This window comes from Astatotilapia calliptera, chromosome 23, assembly GCF_900246225.1.
Source record: "Astatotilapia calliptera chromosome 23, fAstCal1.2, whole genome shotgun sequence".
Lineage (NCBI taxonomy): Eukaryota > Metazoa > Chordata > Actinopteri > Cichliformes > Cichlidae > Astatotilapia > Astatotilapia calliptera.
Window position 1 is genome coordinate 13135763 of NC_039323.1, and position 21555 is coordinate 13157317.

General features: G+C 39.1%; 1 protein-coding gene across 3 annotated transcripts in view; it reads right to left on the bottom strand.

Moving 5' to 3' along the window:
• Nucleotides 1–21555, bottom strand: part of rab6ba (RAB6B, member RAS oncogene family a) — a 65219-nt gene that overhangs the window by 14914 nt on the left and 28750 nt on the right. For 2 of the 3 annotated variants that reach the window (XM_026159780.1, XM_026159782.1), the window contains exons 2-5: nucleotides 17625–17683; nucleotides 7257–7310; nucleotides 6844–6979; nucleotides 3450–3561 (exon numbers count right to left, since the gene is read on the bottom strand). In XM_026159780.1, coding sequence (XP_026015565.1) covers nucleotides 3450–3561; nucleotides 6844–6979; nucleotides 7257–7310; nucleotides 17625–17683 — 361 coding nt within the window. The remainder of the gene's footprint in view (nucleotides 1–3449; nucleotides 3562–6843; nucleotides 6980–7256; nucleotides 7311–17624; nucleotides 17684–21555) is intronic. The other variant, XM_026159781.1, reaches the window with a different exon arrangement.

The window sequence follows — 21555 nt, forward strand, 5'->3', positions numbered from 1 at the left end:
GAAGCTAAATTATCATCAAATTAAAGACAAAAAGGTTCAGTGAGTTTAAGCACTTTAGCTGGAGGCACACATTTCTAAAATAGCTTGAAGCTTATTAAACATATAAAGACATCACCTGAAATTCCACCAGCTGAAGATGATAAATATACTTCTTACACTGCGTGGGATAATTTATGTGTGTGTATACACCACTGCAGACCTGCAGCTCCCACGCAGTCTCAGTGTAACCTCAAACCAGAGCTTTTTTACTTCGCCTGTTGTTTTTGTGGCCATGAACCTCTATTGACAGGTCCAGCGAGACACATTCTGAAAGTTGCAATCAGCAGCATTTTTTCCTGCTTCCCCTTCACAGTTACTGACAGGCTGAGAGTTCAGACACAAACATGCCAAAGGGAATTTCTCTCTAAGGCCGTCAAAGTTGCTGCTACTGCATGCTAAAATAAAGCTGGCCATAACATTTAAATTACTTGATTGTGGAGGAAAACCCAACATTCAGTAAAGTTTTGTATTTCACAAATGGAGAAAGAAAGATAAAGACTTCCTGAGTATATTTACATTTAATCAGTAAATCAGGGGATCGGTTTTAGTTCTCGCACCCATGTTTACAGACAGAAACCTACTCTTACGTTTCATTCGTTACCACGCTCAATGTCAACCTTCCAGTTAGCAAGCGGTCATTTATAACCATTTATAACCAAAGTTCTGTTACTTTTCATAGCCTTTTGTTTCCCCACAGGAACTGACCCTTCCAGTGGTGTGGCGGGAACAATGGGAAGCACTGTGAGGTCATTTATCATTCAGTCAAACTGGCTATGGTTCATACAATCATGGGAAAAAAAGAAAGTTCATCCTCTGTCAGTTCAAAGGTTTTACACGTCAGGACACAATAAAGAATTAGCCGGTCCCTATCAGGTCTTAGAATTAATGTAAAAGTAATGCAACAACAAATGACACACGTGCCTTTCTCTTATTTTGTATACATGTGTGTACATATATATATTTGCTATTTATTCCTACTGTCTACTTTTTATATTGTATTCCGGCACAGCTGGTGTGGAGCAATTACAATTTCTTTGCACATGTACAATGACAATAAAGGGCTATTCTATTCTATTCTATTCTACATTATTTATTTAACAAAAACTAAACCAAAATACAGAAGCAGTGTGTAGAAAAACCTACTACAGCATGTAGTTCCCTGAGTCATGTAGACTCAGGGAACTAATACTAGGAAACTTAAACTACGAAAACAAACCAGGAATTACGAACTAGAATTTGGTTAGGAACACAGAGGGAATAACAGACAGCATGAGACACAGGAGGAGAGCACAACTGGGAGTAATCAGACCTAACAAGACAAAGACTGTCAAAGTAAAACAGGACGTATAACACAGAGACGCGGACTTGACACTGAGACAGAAGCATGAACTGTGGAACAGGGAAAAAAGCACAGAGAAGACATGACACGGACACTGGGAAGATACACTGACTGAAATTAGAAGCTAGAACAACAAAATATAACCTCAAGAGAACTATAACCATGAATAACAAATAATCAAGAAATATAGATTAAATACAAAATACTGGGTCACACCAAGGACATACCAAGGACACACCATGACATTCTCTTGGAGATTTGTTGCTGTGCTTGGGATCATTGTCCTGTTAATTACCCAGTCTGCCTCACATTTGACTCTAGAATAATTAATTAATATTTATTTGTATGAGGTGAACATGCTAACCGAGGCCCTTATAGTCTGAGTTCTAGCTCTTTCATTTTTTCCAGTTTCTTAGAGCATAGTGTTAACACACACCTGAAATCTCCAGACTAGCAAACCACCAAAACTTCAGCTTGGCAGATAACTCATGGGTAAAAATTTTACTAAGGTATAAGATATGCCCACATTGTAATGTCACAGTTTGCTGGATGTACTTCTTGGACTTCCTGACAACAAATGCTTTTATGTAAACAAAAACAAAATTAAAAAAACTGTATAATAATATCATCAATTTGGTTATTTTAACTGATATAACAGCTTGGCTGCACTAGGCTTTGTCTCCGTCTGTATTTCAACACATACTCTGCATAAATAAATAACATGTAGTGGGTAAGTTAAATGTTTTGCACTTCTAAATGGTTTCAGAAAAAAAGGCGGAGAAAAAGGCAGTAACTTTCTAAAAGACTTGCTGGTCATTTTCATTCAATTTTCACATCACATAGTTTTTACCATCTGAAATTGATCTCCAGCCTGCATTTTATACACATCAACACATTTTTGCACCAGGACAAAAGTAATTTTATGGTTCAATTCTCTCTTTATTTTCTCCTGTCCACTAACGTATATTTCTGCTCCATGTCCTCTCACGTCTACCCTGGTTTTTTTTTTCAGCCGGCCCACTTGAAATCAATCTCAGGTTTATTAAACACTGCGTCTCATCAGCAGTTTCTCACCTACTCTTTCCTCCACAGACACAGTCGGCAGCTTCATATAGAATATGAATAAAAATGAATTCCCTCATGCACACAGCTCATGATGCTCAAGTGTCCCTACAGACGAAAACACTAAAGCAAGCAATAATTTTCCCTCTTTGAAGCAGGCTGTCTGACAGGAAGTCCTCCAAATACAGGAGCCCCCCCCCCATAATCACTATAATAATAATACTAATAATAATAGTAATAAGCATAGCCAGTTTATTTCTCATTGGGGTGGCGTAAATATTTATATAAGATTTTTCAGTCCAACATCTAACATCAGCTGGCTGCAACATACTGATGACCTCCTCAGGTATGCCCCGCCTTTCATCCTACAACAGCTGCAGTTACAAAGCCATGGCATGAAGGCGTCACAACCCGCATGGTTTATTGACTTTGAAACTGATGGAGCAGCAGCTGCAATGGGCCTATGCAGAGGAGCAGCCACACTCCTGTGTGGAAAGATCAACCCTGACTGTCATATTCACCGCATCAATCTCAGGTCAGAATCTGTGATCCGTGCTACTGTAGAACACATCGCAGACTGATTCATTTTCACATTTCTGACTCTTAAACTCCAAAAGACTGTGGCTGATCTCGGTAAACAAACAGGGTCACCTCCTCTCCTGTTGGAAGGTTTCCAGATGTGGGCGTTCCAGGAAACCCTCCACAGAAAAACAGAGCTAATCCATCATCAAAGCAGGCTGCTTTCTTGGGAATTTGCGGTAGCACATTATTTACTTTTTCTTTACAATGTTGTCGGTTCTAGCCAAATCTGGCCAAATGATGGTAAATCCTCTGATAAAAATGCTTATTCTCTTTTATCAGAGGATACACCGGATCATCCTTTATAATTCAACATTCATGAACACCAATGTAACTGACAAGATCTAAATTTTAACTTTTGCATCAAACTTGCTTGATTTCAGTTTTGTCTCTCCAACAAAGATCTGTTCATTAGATCAGAGCGACATACCTCTTGTCTGCCAAGTCTGTTTTATTGCCAACAAGCATGATTATGACATCACTGCCTCGCTCCGTTCTCACATCATCGATCCATTTTGATGTCTGCTGGAAAGAATTGACATCTGTTGAAAAAATTAAAATATAAAAAAAAAAACTGTTAAAAAACTAAACATCAGACTCAAATGACTGACATTTGATTTGATTTTTAAACATGCGTGGTAGTGCCAACACAGGTGCCCCACAGGAAAATCTATTTGTATAATAAAAAGGATTGCAATAAATTATAAGGCTGTGTGTCCCATTTACGAAAATGTATGACATTTTATGATGTTGTTTATCATAAAATAATGCAAAAAATGTTCTAGGCAAAATTCGAGTCACTATCAGACTGTGTAAAGATTTTTCTTTTTAATCCACAAGACAAAATATGATATCAGATTATTTTCTAATTTTGCTGTAGACGATGTATTTCTATTGAATGGGTGACAAAAACACGAAAACGTAATTCACTTTTGGTTTTCAGGTTTGATAACGAAAACCTAATAAATGATGATTTTCGCACAAATTTTTCATGTTTTTCTTGGAAATTCACTGTTTTTTTCTAAAATATTTCTCATAGATTTGTTTTATTTTTTCTCCCAGTGTGACATTTTTTCAGCAAAGTTATACTAGTTTCTCCATGTAATTATTGATTACTTAATAATTATCATTAGTCAATCATTTCTATTAAATTTGCCACTGTTTTCATATAAATTTATCATTTCAGTCTTGAATTTATTTATTTTTCTCCTTTTTGGTTGGACTTTTGTAGTTTTTTTTCCCATCAGTGTTGGAAAATATGTAATTTTGTAATTTCACTGTGAAAAACAGTAGTAACAGTTAGAACCTCACTGATAATCTTGCATTAATAAAGAAGATTTACAGTTTTAAAAATGACTCCCGGTCAAAAAATATTAGCTGGTAGAGGGCGTATTGAAGTGCACATGAATATGGTTAGTACTGTATATGGAAATATACAATAAATCAACATACAACACAGCTACTTCTGGCTCTGGAACATGTTAAGGTTGCTAATAAATTCCTTTGACCTTGTCGGGTTGAATGAGTATGCATGCTGGCCTGCATGTAGATAAAGGGTCATGTTGTATTCTTGGACTGGGAATTTGATGAGACAAGACTCCATGTTTTTTTCAAGGTTAAAGAGAACATGGGTTAAGGAGGAGTGGATAGTGTTTTTTAATAAAGCGGGGTTAAAATTAATTTCCTACATGCTGAGTGTCTCAATTGTTTTCTCTTTTGGACAGAAAACATGATCCAGATAAAGCTACACAGTACAAGGAGAAGCAAAACCAGAAAGAAATATGTTGTGGAGAAGCAGAAAAATGGTTGTTGTTAAGGGTGGAAAGATAAATCGGAACGTGAAATGAAATCTAAGTGACAAAAATTTTGCTCCTATTTGTTTCAATCACTTTTGATGGGAAATATCGAGATGAAACGTGATATTTGTAGAATCTGATTGTGGAAATCCAACTGTTTTATAAAATAAGATACAAAATGTGAAGTAGGAATGACTTCAGCAGGTGTAGCTCAGGGTCCTCCAGCCAAAGCATCCGATGGCCTTTATGTAAGTTTAGAGCAGCTCATTCTTCTGTGAGCAGTACACAGAATAATTAAAATTGGACAACACAAACAATGAACTTTACTCTTCAATAAGATTTCACAGAGTCAGGTCTTAACCACCTGTTTTGCTTCTCGGGTCGATATGAGGTCACTTTTTAATGCTGCCGTTTTCAATTGAAGTTAAACATCTGGCTGGTTAGTGTTAATAAAGTGCAGCTTCAAATAAACTCTGCTTGGACTTACAAACAATTCCGTCTTCAGGAAAAACACCTGTTAGCCTTGAGTAACGTTATCTTTACCTCACCTGTTCCTTGTTGCAATCTCTAAACCAATCTCTAATATAATGGAGAACTTCCGTTGACTTCCTGTTTCAAAGGGAGTGCCGGCAAGCTACTCCAGAAGGGGCTTTCTGAAGCTTTTTGATCAAAGTAGTTAAGACACTAGATACGGTTCACTTTTATTTCTTTTAATTGGAGTAAAATACCTTAATGACATCACAGCCTCATGAGCCACTTTAGAAAGTGAGAAGCAGCAGAGATTTTATAGTATCAGCCTCTAGATAGCATCAACCACCACAAAGAGCTTCTTCTTCTACACACCTGGACATTTCTGATGGACTTTGACTACGCTCCTAACGTCTGTTGGAGTTATCGTTTGGAAACAGGAACTATTAAGGGAGCCTACCCTGTCATAAATCCTTAAAGGCCCAATCAGCATGCATTAGTTCTAAGTTTTATGAGCACTTTATGAGCAAATTTAAGCTCCCTGTAAGAACAATTAAAGGACATAAGCCTCAACATATTATCTGCCCACTAACCATTACCCAGCATGCCTTTTAGCAGAGTAACTGCGGCATTATTAGTGTTAATAATTAATAAACATAGACAGGCTATTGTGTGCCATGTTGTGAAAAGAGCTACCTGTACAGAATTAATGCATCATATGATTAGAGCTGTGAGTATGAAGGGTGCACAGTTAGTATAGGGCCCCTCTCAATACTCTGCAGCTCTTCTGCCTGCAGATAATAAAACACATTTAACCCTCTGAAAAGCCACAGTGGGTGTTTTGTCTGACTCTGCTGTCAGTAAAGGGAAAAAAGCAAATATTGGAACAGTTTATCAAGAGTTCACCATCTCAAATTTTAATAACTAATATATCTTTGTTGCTCTATGCACCTGTTTTCCTTTCTCACTGTGTTTTTTCCAGTTTGCCAAAAGACAGCTACATGGGAATAAATGATGCCGCCGAGTACACCAGCGACGCTAAACGGAACAAGACCTGTTGACCTGGAGGAGACACTAAGGAGATGACGGGGCTGCAGAGCTGGAGCTAAGAAGAGGAAACATAAACGGTTCCAGCGTCATATGGGGAAGGAGAGATCCTCAGGCAACAAGACTGATGAGCTCAGAGTGCTGATTAAGACACATGGGTGCAGTGTGATGCGCTTCATGGAAACATGGCTCACACACACACTTCCTGGACCACAATGCAGCAGTACTGGGCTTCAGAACGGTTACTGTTGGTGCTGTTTACATTCAATCAGCTGAAGCAGAGGTAGCATGTGACCTATCGAGGGATTACGTTTGTAAATGTGCAGTTTGACTAAGATCACGCCTGTCTGTTTACATCTTCGAGGTTTACACTTATCTCCATCACTCTCTTTACCATCCCTTTTAATAAATACATTCAAAATACAGTATCCCGGTACCCTTTGCACAGCCTTTTGCATGCTTAACATTAAAACTGTGACATATCAATAAAAAAGAAGCAGCAATTGCACTGACTTGTGATGTCGTAGACCACCACGGCCACGGTGGAGTCCCGTATATAGCTGGGGATGAGGCTCCTGAAGCGCTCTTGTCCTGCTGTGTCCCAGAGTTGCAACCTCACCTGGGGTTCAGAGAGTGAAAGCTGAGGAGGCTGAGATCATTCAGATAGTCAGAGAGCCTGAAAACAGTAAGCTCCCCCCACACACGCAAACATTCATTATTTATACAAGCAGACCTTTCATTTCCAAGATCGTACAACTGTATGATAGATTCTCTGAGATCAGCAGACACATTTAAACTAGCAGGACTACATGCAGTCAGACAGGTCGTTGTTCCACAGCTGAACACAATCACAGTTCACACAGTTTCTGTCTGAGGGAGACTAACATTTAACATCTCTCTCGTGACATGATACAGCTGTAACTTACCGTTCGATCTTCCAAGTACATGGTTTTCGACAGGAAGTCGATTCCAATTGTGGCCTGGTTTAGGGAAAGAAGATAGCCACGAATCAACATCACTCCAAAAATTCAGAAAAGCAAACAGCGAGGAAGTGAATCAGCCACATTAAAGATGCAAAAGGTGAAGAAGGGGACAGACTCTTCATGCAGGCATGATCACATCACCCTCATGTAGGGGATGATCAATATCCACACAACATGGTGAATGTTCAGTTTTATCGCACTGCTGATTCAATTCTAACTACTTACAAGTTTCTAATGTCTAGTGATTCATCATCAAATACAGACACTTGCAGAAGGTCACGGTGTGTCAGCATCACCCTGCAAATGTTCACTTAAATAATAAGAACAGCTGCGTTATTTTACTCTCTGGTCAGTTGTTTTAATCACAGCTCTCATCGTACATTTACACAGTAACAGCAATCTAATCATTTCCTTATTGTGTCATAAGGCAGATGGCAGTGTGTTCCCTCTTCAAAGGATGTTTACTCTCCGCAGCCAAGCCCACAGCTTTTTGCTTTGCTGCCTGCCATGATATCATCAGGTGCTTTGGCTCAGACAAACTGCATCCAAGAAGTCAATATTAAACTGCAGACCTGAGGTTGGTTCTTTTAGTGGATTCAATGGGCTGAAAAATGTACTTTCACATTGAAAATTATGAGCAGGGCTTCGTTTAAAGATATGCAATTACATTTGTGAAAAACATTAATTTTAGTAAGGCATTCATCTGGGAAAAACTATCTAACTGACGCCATCAAATCTGCTAATTTTTATGTAGAATAACTTTAGGATATTTATTGAAGTCAGGCAGAATTTTATCTTTCTATCTGTCAGAAGTTACAGATCCTGAAAGGGCAGAAGCTTGGTCGTGCTTTTTAACACACAGCATTTTTTCCATTATTTTTGAGCGCTCATAGCTTCATAAGTATAGCAGACATCTACATGAAATGTTCAGGGCTGAAAAACGGACTTGATCTCTTTTGGAAACTGCAACCAAATGAATTTTAAATCTCACCCCAATTGTCAAAATGTCTTTTTTCCTTCAGAAAGATTTGAGCATCAGTAGGATATCTCATAGTTTGATTAAGTCTGTGCTCTATGTAGAAGTAAATCATAGTAGCAGGACAATCTATGGATTGGATCTATAGCTTTCCAGTGCTGTGATAAGTTAGCAGTTTCTGCTCTCGTCTAAATATGATTTAACCTCATATTTAATACATGTTTGTCTTCTGCTCACACTGTGTTTTACAATTTTCTAATAGTTTTTACGAGACGCTTTTACATGCCCACACTTCATTTTTACCACAAAACTGAAGCTGCTCTCACTGAAGAATAAACTGTGACTTCTGTAGTGAATCATGGCTTGCTGAAAAGCACAGCTTGCCTTCTTTCAGGAGCAGTTTTTATTCTTTTGATATCACAATGGTAACAGTAACAAAACGATAGCTTGGTTGCTTGAACGTCCAACAATACGTCAGGTCTCAAAAGCTTAATGATTTGCAGTCAAGTTGGAGAACTCAACCCAATTCTGTTGGGCACCATGTATCTTTAATATTAAGAATAAATTGTTGATGGATATGGATGAGCTTAAAAAAGCATTCAATTACAGTGGATTTAAAAAAAAAAAGATGTACATCCCTTGTCATGCAGCACATCCAGATGTTTAGTTTCTTGATTTATACGTGGAGGGAAGAGGGTGTAAAAGGTTCAGTAGTAGCTGGCACAACCAGCTACTACTAAGTCTGCAGCTGCAGCTTTGAGGTGTCTGACCTCGGCCTGCAAACAGGAGTGGCCAGTTGGAGCCGATACTGTGGACGGGTGACAGGTCTGGATCAGAGGATGAGGATGCACACAACAATAATTGTGCTGATCTCTAAATAAGGAGCCGGATGTATATATTGTGTTTTTTTCTGTGCTGAGCAGCTCTGCGGGGTGCCCACTGCCCACTTTGACAGAACTGGGCATCAGCAGCTTGCTCACGCACTCGTTTCCTTGGTAATGCCAGCTACCACAGTGGACTAACTCAGAGAATCTGGCACAAAGGACAGGATGTCATTTATACTGCTGCTTTAGACCCACTCACATCAAGCACTGCCAGGATTAAACTCACCAGCCTCAACAAATTCAAATTATAAACATTAAACATGATTAGAAGTGAAATCTAAAATACCCCGCCCATTTTCTTTCTGGAAGAATATCTTTTATATGCACCAGCATACCGAGGACGACACCAGATTCAGTTTGTGGAAGCTAGGTGAGGAGCAAAACAGCAAAAATTTCCTTTTTTAGAGACGACTCCCTTAAAGAGATAAATAGCCTCCATGTGAGAACAGAAGGACGTCCTGAAGAGCTGATATAAGAAGACCGGTCGAATCCAAGACTAAAAATACCAAGCTAAAGATGAATGTGGTATACTAGGGGGTTAAAAGTGTCATTTTTTAAAACTATCAACACAGACTCGCTTTTAAATTTTGTTTTTTTTTATATGAGAAAACAAATGCTATTATATATTCTTGAATTAACTTGAAATTGAATTAAATTAAATTGCATTAAAAGAATAAAGATGTTTTTCTGGGGAAGTGGCAGAGGTGCTGTAGACTCTTCTTGGCCCTAGTTTTAAATATAGAATCCCACATGGACAACTATACATGAGAAGGATTAGATCACGAGAAATTATTAATATCCCTTTTAAATCTTTAACCAGCGCGTGTCGTTGGAAGACAGACGAAGCCTTTACAGCCCATCCTGCTGGCATCTAGGGATGAAAATGAATTTAACGGATCGGAGAGAGTTTGGTGACATTATATTTTTAAGTAGTTTGTGTGCTAGTGAATTACAAAGAAATAAACACTGAACAGAAGAGACAGAAAATTACTGGTTGCTGCCTTTATGTTTGTAGAGAATCTGAACATTTCTACTTTCAAGGTCCTCTGTCTGGCAGGGACGCAGCTAAAACCCGCAGACCTCGAATCACAGCGAGCAATCACAGCGCTGCAGTCACAGACATTTAAGAACACAAAAAATCCAACTGCTCTTAAGTTTCTAATAGGATGACAGAGTGCATCTATGATGAAGTCTTCATTCTCACTCAGCAGGCTGCAATAAATAGAAATTAGAGCTTCCTGAATTTTATTAATAATATTAGAATCAGTGCACTCATAATTTTTAGTCATTAACATTAAATTTAAGATTTAACCCATGTTTCAGTCCTGGAGCAGGGAAGAGGAAGACGTTGAATTTGAAGTGCTAAATAAGAGAAGACACGGGAGTAGTTTATTGTTTTGCTGTAAGAATGAAAAATAAAACCAAGCGGTGACATCTTCAGCTTGTTTGTTCTATCAAACCCTGAGTTTTATGTGTCGGCAATTCAACTATTAGCCAGTTTAAAACCAGTGCTCTGCTGACTCTGTAACTGCACAGCTCCAAACCTCCTCTGGCATGAACATCAGCATTGAAACTGTGTGCCAGGAGCTTCATGGCACGGGTTTCACTGGCCGAGCAGCTCCTGAAGGTGTGATGCGACAATTATTCATACAGTTTAGAATAATAACTTTATGAAAAAACAAAAAAACAAAACACTGAATATTTTTAAGATATATCAAAGTGTCAAAAAAGGTCACTTTGTCACAACCTATGTACAAAATCTATATTTACGGTTCGGTTTGACAAAGGTGGTTTGGATTAAAACACAACAGTTGCCACTTTTTTTATAGCCCTGTTTGCTTGGTCACGTGGCTGACGAGGCTGTTCCAAAATTTAGGTTCTGCAGCCTCAACGCGTAGATGCCTCTGGATTTAAAATTAGAGCCTGTATCAGTCAAAAGGCCCTGATAACACGATTCAAGAGACCGACTGCTGGAAGGTGGTCTCAGCAGATTTGTTATATAAGCAGGAGCCTGGCCATGAAAGGTTTTAAAAGCAATTCTGAATTTCACTTTAATTGTTAGCGCTTTGACAGACTGGCGACCTGTCTGTGGTGTACCCTTTCTCTTGCTCTGTGACTGGAGGGACAGGCTCCAGCCCCCAGAGACCCTGAATTAGATATGTGGAAGAAAATGGATGGATGGATGAACAAATTTGGAATACTGATGCCAAAGAAGCACCAAAAAAGTAACATGTCAGCTTCTATCCATCTGTGATTAGACCCTCCCCACGACACCGAATATGAATTGTCCAATAAATCAGATTCACCCCTTGCAACACTAAGCAGCTGCATATTTGGGCACAGCAGACAGATGCAATCACAGCCTGGCAGTCGGGGCTGAGTGACAGCTCCACCACAGCCGACAGGAGCGCTCTGCTCCCAGAGGCCTCTGAGCCCTTTAGCATGTGCTACCAGGCGGTGCGGACGCCTGCTTCTGTCTCTCTCGCGGCTGGATGGCTGCTTGATGGGAGGCTGCTGCTTTAGAGGCAGCAAATGTAGCTCACCTCGCTCACGTCCTCCTGCTGACTAAAGCCACCGCCACGCTCGGTTTCATCTTCCTGATGGCCCTCTGTCTCTGACTTTACTTAAGCTCTTACTTCAAAAGACTCAACTGGATCTGCTCAAATCTAACGCGTGAAAATAAAAGCAAGTGAAACCACGACTTCTTAAATCTGCTCATCGGGACAGATGTCTCCTACGGGCTGTATTCTTATCGTTTTTCCACCCTCACCAGGCAAATCTAGCTTCCCTGCTGAGCAGCCGCATAAACACTCACACTCAACTAATGTGCGCTGAATTTTAATTAATACTCCGTTGTCTCTGGAGTTGAGTCTGCAAAATCATTTACAGCCCTACCTGTCACCGAGCCAGGCGGGAAACAAGAGGCATTAAGACACGGGCAGAGGAGGGCAGCAACCACACACACACACACACACACACACACACACACACACACACACACACACACACACACACACACACACACACACACACACACACACACACACACACACACACACACACACACACACACACACATCTGGGGAAGACTTTTTAGCTTTGGCTTTGATCTGTGGCTACATAGTTGAGGTTGTGGCATCTGAAACAAAATGGTTAATACACTAGCTTTAAAAAAGAAAAAAAAAAACAAAGGAAAAAACGCACCATCAACAAGGACTTTCAAATGATTTTAGCTTGTGCACAAATTTGATAACCTGATTTTTTTTTATATTTCTCTCTGCCTGCTGCCATTACAGCAGAGAGGGGCAGAGACTGACATTAAACAGCATATGGGGAGCTTATTAAATAAGCAGATTCTATCAGCCCAGCATCTGTTTGCCTACCATGTCTGAAGAAGCATGGGGGAAGGAACGGTGTCTGTCCATTCAGGCACCATAAAGATGGTACAGTTATTTTTCGTCAGAAGCATGTCCACCCCACACACACACACACACACGTTTCTCAGAATTACTGCACTTAGCACCGACTGTGACGGCTGTTAGATTTCAAATTCATAATTTCTCCTGCTGCATTCAGAACTCAAATCTTCTGCAGTGGCCTTGATGCAAGGCAGCCTTTTTCCAGAGGGCCCTGGACTGTGCCAAAGCTGCCTGTTGTCTCAGATTCATAGTGTTTATGGAGCCATGAACAAGAGACCCCCCAGGGGGTGGAGGGTTTCCAGCTCGGTGATCTGCTTTTAGTGTGGATCATGTGGTCCTTCTGGCTTCACCGAGTGACGACCTGTACTCCCGCTGGGGCGCTTTGCAGCCAGGATGAGAATCAGCACCTCGCAGTCTGAAGCCATTGTTCTCAGTCGGGTGAAGTGCCCACTCTGGTTTGGGGATGATGTGCCTTCTAGTATCTCTAGGTCTTGTTTATGTGTGGGGTGAAGAGCGTAGATGGAGATCTGCAGAGGTTGCACTGGTCTGTTACGGTGAAAAGAGCAACGCTGTTGATTTACTGGTTGAACTACATTCCTACCAATCACCTATGGCTGTGAGTAGTGACTGAAATAAGAATGTGTCAGACGGCTGAGAGCCGCTACACCTCCACACTGGAACAAGCAGTGGAGTGGTTCAGCTTCTAAATAGGATACTTCTTAGACGCCTCCCACCTGAGGTGTTTTTGGAACCCAGGGAGGAGACTCAGGGGAGTCTCAGCTGGCTTAAGAATGCCTTTGTCCCCTCCCAGCAGGGCCGCAGAAGGAGGCCAGTCAAGTTTCTCTCTTCCCACAGGAGGAAATGGAAAATGTTGCAGGAGGAAAAGGCTTTCCTGCTTAGCCTGCTGATTAGCGACAAAAAAATGACCTCTTATAGCTGTAGACAAAAAAACAAAACAAAACAAAGACAGTTGTCATCTGTGTCACTGACATCTTTGTTCCCTTTGCAGAATTGCAAAGGACTTTCCGAATTTTGTTCTTGAAAAGCACCATGTAAATAAATAAAAACCTTATCCCCCCATTTAGGATTGTCAGTGGTGGATGGACCATAATTTCTGTGCTGAAAATTAAATGTTTTCTTTTCACACAAGCAGTCCTATGCAGACCTTTCTCAGAGCAGGCAGCCCACTATTTTCTGGCAGAGAACTACAACCTCGGAGATCCTCATCCCAGGTGATTCACACTCCTCGGATCACCCACTCTTAATTAAAAGTAAGTACTACAAAAACTAGCTTAAAAGCTATGGAGTGGCATTTGGATGAAGGTAATTATCCAGAGGATTTGGCATGTTATTAGCATGAATGAACAAACAAATGAATCCCCTTTTCCCAGGACACACTAAGACGTCATAAAAAAAAACTCCACAGCCAACCTTAGCCAAATATGAGCTTCTTCCACTGCAATTTGTGAGAATGAAACTAAAGAAATGACTGTGCACCACGGAGACTCAGTAGCTTAAAGACCGAAAAAGACATGAGCCCCAGCAATCAGTGTGAAATGTCTGGCTCTGTAGACTTTCATGACTTATGAGTTTAAAAATATAAAAGGATACAGAAGCAGCTGTGAAGACGCAGCATCACAGAGCTAACACAGACAGTTTAATCCACACTCAATGAGCCACCCAAATCTCATTACAGCACAGCACAGAACTAATGCGAACACTGAAGAATAGAGACTTGTCGTTCTCCCTTTTGGAGGGTTAGCATAATGAAGAAAGGGCAAAGAAAACCCACCAACATGGATAATATAATAAAATGGATAATGTCAAACAGCAACATCATCTCCCATCAATATCTGTCTTTAATACCTTATGTGGTGTTTATTCAATTCATATAAAAATTACATGGAAAACATGGTGGACCAGACTGTTACCATGATGAACTACTGGAGAGTTCTTAGTAAATTATTTAATTAGTAGTAGAAATATATGTATATATGTATGGGAGGGGTTGTACTATCATGGGTGAAAAGTAATCTTGGAAATCAGAACCAAATTGATAACATTAAAACTGTGACATGTGGGGTTCCTCAGGGCTCTTTTTTAAGACCACTGCTGTTTATTTTGAACATTAATGACATCTGTGTAATTTCTATAACACTGCAAACTATCAGATGACACCAGCGTAATTTACTAATTTAAGGACTTAAATTAATGAATTAAGTAAATTAAAGACCTGGTTTAAATATATGCTATTCTGTTAAAATAGCATATAAAAGAAAAATAATCTTAAGTTAAACTATATACATGATATTTGGAAATCGTTCAGCGCACAGCAATAGGAAAATTATGATAAATTACACTGAATTAGAAAAAGTAAATGAAATTAAATTTCAACAATAAACTATGCTGGGAACAATACATCAACAAAATTAGAAATAACATATCTAAATCAGTCACAATACTATATAAGTAAAAGTTTACATAAACCAAGAATCACTATGCAGCCTGTTCCTTCATGCTTCCATATATATGGCATATTGTGTGAAAGTATGGGAAAACATCTACAAGACAAATATTCAGCTAACATACATATACACATGCATACATAATCAACATACATATTACAAAAAGAGCCGTAAGAATCATTAACACCCTCTAACTCACCATTTATGAAATTTAAAACACGTCAATTTAATGACTTATTTGAGCCTAAAACAGTTCAAACTATGTACAGAGCAAGGCAACATGCATTAACCGCAAATATTCAGAAGTAGTTTGCAGTCAGACAAAAACACCATGCATTCAGGATGTTTCATAATCTAGCTGTTAGAACCAAGTGTAAAAATTACAGCATTACAGTCAAGAGACTAACCACTGTGAAATAACTGCACAGAGGAAATCAAAATCTGTTTGTCATTGTACACGCAAAAAACAATAAACAGAAAACAAAAGGGAAAAAACTATGTGAATATGGGGATGATTTTACTAGGTAAATAAGCTGTTTGGCTTTTCCGTTCTGTTGAGTTCTCATTCTGCTCATCTGGATGTTGCTTTGTAAATTATTAGATATTTCCTTATATCTATTCATTGATCTATTTAGCATCCAATCCAAGACGCTGACTTTTCTGAGCATATGGCCTCACTTACTAGTTTCCAGACTTACCTAACAGAGAATGTTAATTATTCTGTAATTTTCTTTGGCCTGCTTAGAGTCAAATACATTTCCTTTTTTTCATATGTTGCAAAGCTGATTTCTTTTTAATACTGTAGAGTTTAACATTACAATATAAAGTACCTTGAGGTGGCTGTTGTGAATTAGTGCTATATGAAAAAAATTAAGTTGAACTGAACTGATATTCCAAAGTACATCCCAGTGAATAATGGATGTACCTTTCGTACCACTGGCTGATCAGGTCCAAGAGTGTACTTCAGAAGTTGAAGTGACTGCATGTTGTTTCATGGTGATAGTTTATTATGCTTGAATTTACCTTACTGATTGCTTTTATAGTTTATTGCCTCAATTTCCAAAAATAAAGCAGGAAGACAAACTCTTTTTTTTTGTAACTATCTGTATCTTCTGGCCTTTATAATCATCTTAACTGTCTCCACTGATACCTTATTGGGTAATCAGTCCTGTGAGTGTATATATATTAGTTTGTCCTTTCCTTTGTCAATTTATTTTGCCCCTCTAATTTATTTCCTCATGTTCAGTTGTCTGGATTTCCCGTTAAATTGTACTTCTCTGGGATTTGTGTTTCCTGTTTTTGCTTTTAGTCAAGAAAATTTTTATTGAATTGAATTCAATTTTATTTATATTGTCTTAAATCACAGCAAACGCTGCCTCTAGGTGCTTTACATTGCAAGGTAAAGACCCTACAATAATGGAGAGAAAACCTTATCAGGCTGGAGGATTTGAAATGGTGACTGCCTTTGAGATCCATGTTTGGCATTTTTGGTCCTTTGTTTTTGTAACATTTAAGCAACAACATCATTCTTCTGTGTGTCAAATTATTTGAATTTGTAGGACAAAAAAGTAAAGGTAGATGGAAGTAGTGTGGAAGAAGGTTAGATCAGGTACTGAGGAATTCTTTAGAGGCTGCTGTAGATAATTTAAAGGCAGTAGCAGATTAACACATGCCTGTGGGATCAAAGCCGCAGGTCTCCAGTTTTAGAGGCAGAACATTATTAACTTTGCTGGAGCTCTGCAGAGTCTGCAGGCTAATTTTATACCTGATGGAAACGGTTTGTCTTAGAAAATGACCTGAAGTTCACATGAAATGCAAAGCTTTGTTTTCTACATATATGCAAAGTCATGCTTCAAAACAATAATGCTAATAATGTATATGATCAACACTATTCAGCAACAAAAAAGTCTTCCTCTTCGTCTGTCTTGTCGTGACGTAGTCAGGTTTTCTTCAGATAATCAGATTTAGTTTTTCCATATATTACTCAGGCTCATAATTCTGTAAATTCCCCCATAAAAGAGCCTTAGCGAGCAGCAAGACTCCCTCTTAAACTATCAGAGAGGGCGGACAGAATAGTTTTGCGAGATTTATTTTTAATTCTGTTTTTATTACTATGTAAGTAGATACTTTTTGTTTATAAAGCAATAAAGCTGCAGGTTTTATTTAAGGGTGCTTTGCAGATGCTCACAAAGAGCTCTGGAAGTGCTGTAGCTACAAAAGTACTATTTTGCTTTTAGGATGTCGAGTGAGATTAGGCTGCTTACAGGGATTCAAAGAGCTCTTGATCTTCAGTTCAAAGGTGTCTTTTTTAAAATCACTGATGGCCATAATTTCCTTATTTTACACAAAGAGAAGAATTTGTATTTGCTGTGTATTAATTTCCTTCATTATTATCGCAGTATCTAATTTACTTAGGCCTTATTTGTTCTAAGTTTCTGTCTTCAACTTATCGATTTACGCCCAGCTTTATGTTTCACTATCAAAGGAAATGCCTGCAGCCCAGTGTCACTGATCCATCAGGATAATTATTAGAGCCAAACCATTCAGCCTGTGCTTGCAGCACCTACCTGATATGTGTTGTCAAAGCTGTCATACATGAACCGTGTGATCAAAGACGTCTTTCCAACTGCAAGACAAGAAAAAGACAGAATGCATTAAATGACAGATGAGGGGCTTTGTGTTCCAGCATTCAGGCTCTCAGCGAGTGTAACAGCAGTATTAGTAGTTGTGGTTTCTACCATGGCTGTCACGACTGCCCAGGGAGCTCATTAGTGTGTGTTTGGGGTGACCAGGAGGTCAGCAGGGGCATCGGGTGTGAATATAATTACAGTGCTGCTGCTACTAGAATTTAGGTGTTCCCCAACACATATACCTCCCATCTGATGTACGAAGTCAGGGGAACAGGAAGATGAGATGCAAGGAAATTGCTATAAAATGATAGGAAACCTGGACGAAAAGTCATCCACAGTGCCATTATCTGAGGCTTCAATGAGTTTTACTGACATTTAAAAACATCTGCCATCGGCACGGCCAGCAAGCAGATTCATAAACTCCAACTTTCCTGCTTTATAAAGTGCAGAAAAACCTGTTTCTCAACATGGGATTAGAGGAGACTGGTTTGTTATGTGTTGATGCTTTTCGATCTCTGATTTCATGCATTTTTGTGCACCAATCAAAAAGTGATAATAACCGTAAAGCTGCTTGATTATGTTTCCTAGCTACAGTCAATCAAAGTGAATGTTAAATGATCAATATCCAATTTTCTGGATTTTTGCAAGAGAATAAATATTAGCTGTTAATAAAATCGCTTTAGTTCTTTTAATATCAAATACCTTATACAGTTTAAAACATAGTGTGCTTTGTAATGTAATCTAATGAGAATGCAATTATCATTTCATCAGCTATGACACTTTACATAATATAATATCGAGTCTCAACCTTCTTACAGTGAAGGTTTAAGGACCGGCTCCTCAAAGGGTCCAATCTGTTCCACTTTGCAAAGCTTGAAAATTGCAGTGAAATCATTAATATGTTCAGTTTTTCAATAAAAATGAGAATCTAAAAATGTAGGCTGGAGTCTATCCCAGCTGTCATATGGTGAAGGGTGGAGTCCACCTGGGACAGGCTGGCACTGCACTCCAATTGTTCATAATCCGTTTTTCAAACAGATGATTCAATAAAGCTGTACTTGCATTTCTTTGGTTTTAAAGAATGATTTTTAGGGTATAATTTTACTGATCTGGTCCACCTGAGATAAAAATGGGCTAAAGTAAAAGATAAAAAAGTCTAAGTTCCCCTGGTAGTCAAATACGCCTGCCATCACAACGTGTCCTGTAGCTGTGTTGTGATATCCATATTAACACTGGTCTCACTCCTAACTGGCTATTTGTTAAGCATAAAAGCAAAATCTAACAGAATAGTTTCAGTGCCTAACTTACAGTTAAAGAAAGCGAGAGTAAACAAAACACAAAACAAACCATGTACTGCAGGTTCACAGTGTTGTGATCCACCTGCCTACCTCTGTCAGTAGTATGAGCATCAGTTATAACTTAATAATCTATTTCAAAGGAACTGAACTCAATAAAGGCTTCCATTATCAGCGATTGTTATAACAAAGACCTATGTCTCTTTTACACCAAAGTATCCCTAAACATCTTCATCACATGTTTAAAATAATGTACAATAACAGTGTTTACTAAAAATGCCTGCCCTACATTTCTTTTGTAGCATGAATGACTTCATGAATTGCTTAAAGATGTTCTACATGTCCCCGAATGTGTCTGACAGGTCTGATGTTTGTTTCATGTTATGTGCTGATAAATGGATGAAAAACTCATTTCAAATCTCTTCAATGATTCATTCATCATTTTAGGATCATAAGTCATATTTTGAGGTCCAGAAAAGAAGGCTGGTCAGAAATTACTGACTTATTGATAAATAGCACAAATGGTTTTCAAATTTTGTTTTCCCTCAATGGGTTTATTAATGATGGAGAATGGGGAAAAGCAAAAACCGACAGGAATCAATCACGCCCCCCTTCTTGTATGCATTTAGCAGCAGTGCAGATGGTAAAGAGCCAGCTCATACCATCTCACTCATACAGTGATATGCACTACGGTTCAGTCTGAAAAGCCACTGGTCAGCAAGTGTGTTGCAGACTGTGGATGGTGCAATATCAAAGAGTATAAAATATAACTGTATAAATAAACCTGACATTTAACAAAGTGTGCGGGGGCAAATGGCTATTAGAGTGGCCTCACAACACTCAGATCCACAGGTTATGAATAAAGACAGATAGTAACCAGAGATAAACAAGCAGATGAATCCGTCAAAGTAAGAAAAACTGCAGTCCCACTAATGTCCACTGGAGGCTCTAACACTGAGTCAGGATCCACACACTCCCGGATTAAAATGTCTACCAGCACTGCAGAATTAAACTTGTTTATTGGCTGCTACAAAAAACAGTTTGTATGGATAGTTTCCTCTTTCAGAACAACTGCATGGCTTGGCTAAATTTTTGAGGTCCACCACTTAATCTTATTAAACTGCTCATCTGTAACCTCATAGCTGCTCATCTATATGCTGTATACCCTCAGTGAAGCTATGCAACAAGATTTTTTGCTGCTGCCCTGCCAGGTTCATGAGAAATAAATGCACCAGCTCGCTCAGTAAACATAATCTGTCTTATATTCACAGTTCATCAAATGGGCACCCAGTTGCAATTGTTTGCAGAGAGAGTTTTAATTAGGCAGACTAATTGCATGTGTCTGTGCCCTCACTTGGTCTCCTTATCTGCAAGGCAGGATCTACAGTGTAGCTACTGATTATGCTAATGATCTCATGCTAATTTATCAATATATCATCTAACTTACTTAAGATGCCATCTAATTTAACAAGCTCTGCTAATTCAGTCATGCTTTATTGGTAATTAAAACTCCATCATGACTCATCTAGTCCACTGTACAATATGAAGTCAAAGACTATGAAGGCTGATGGCAGGGCAAATAATAGGAAACCAAGATAATAAACATAAAAACATTTCCACATATCAAATACTCATCGTCTTTCAACAAAAGAGTGTCAAGGCAAGACGCTACCATTGTGTTTATGTTTGTTTGGTGGCCAAGACCTTGGAATAACCAGCAAAGCCCCTTCACCAATCCCACACCCAGACACACTGGCATGGTACTGAGCAGGGTCATTTAATGCTTTACAAGTAAAATTTTAAAATCTTGGAATGTTAGTCAGTAATAATGCTAGTTTGTAAGTATTATAATTAGGAATCAACCAGCTCTGTGGAGAAGCAGTTAGCACTGTTGCCTCACAGCAAGAAGGTCCTACTTTGAAATCCACCATGGTTGTCTGTCTCTCTGTGTTAGCCCTGCGACAGACTGGTGATCTGGCCAGGGTGTACCCTACCTCTTGCCGTATGATAGCTGGGATAGGCTCCAGCTCCCCTGCGACCATAATAAGGATTAGTGGAAGAGATATTCCTGATGAATATTAGGAATCGAGACATCCTTGATTTCCGGATTATAGGCAAGAGGAAGGAGAACAGAGGTGAAAAAGAGACAAAAATAAGAATAATGACAAAACCGAAAAGAAAGTAATTAACAAAGTGAGAACTGGGAGGGCACCTGGGGGTAGACTCAAAACTACTGGACAGATTTTTTATATTTGGAGAAGATGACACCACCGTGTCTAGACTTCTGAAAGATGAAGATGACGAATGGATGAAATCCGCTGAAGCAAAGAAAACTGACACACAGACCAGAAAAAGGGAAACAACAGATTTTTCTCATTTCTCTCAGTCCTCTTTCCTGCCCGTGACCTGGAAAGCCACGTCTCTGTGCCACACTAAAGGATGTTTCGGTCCTAAAATGCATTTGGAGGATGGAGGAGGTTGTCAGAGGAGTTATAATCCAGGATCAACAGGTAGATCATTTACAGTCATTTACTGTTCCTTCGGGTATAACAGAGGCGTGGCACACAGCTGGA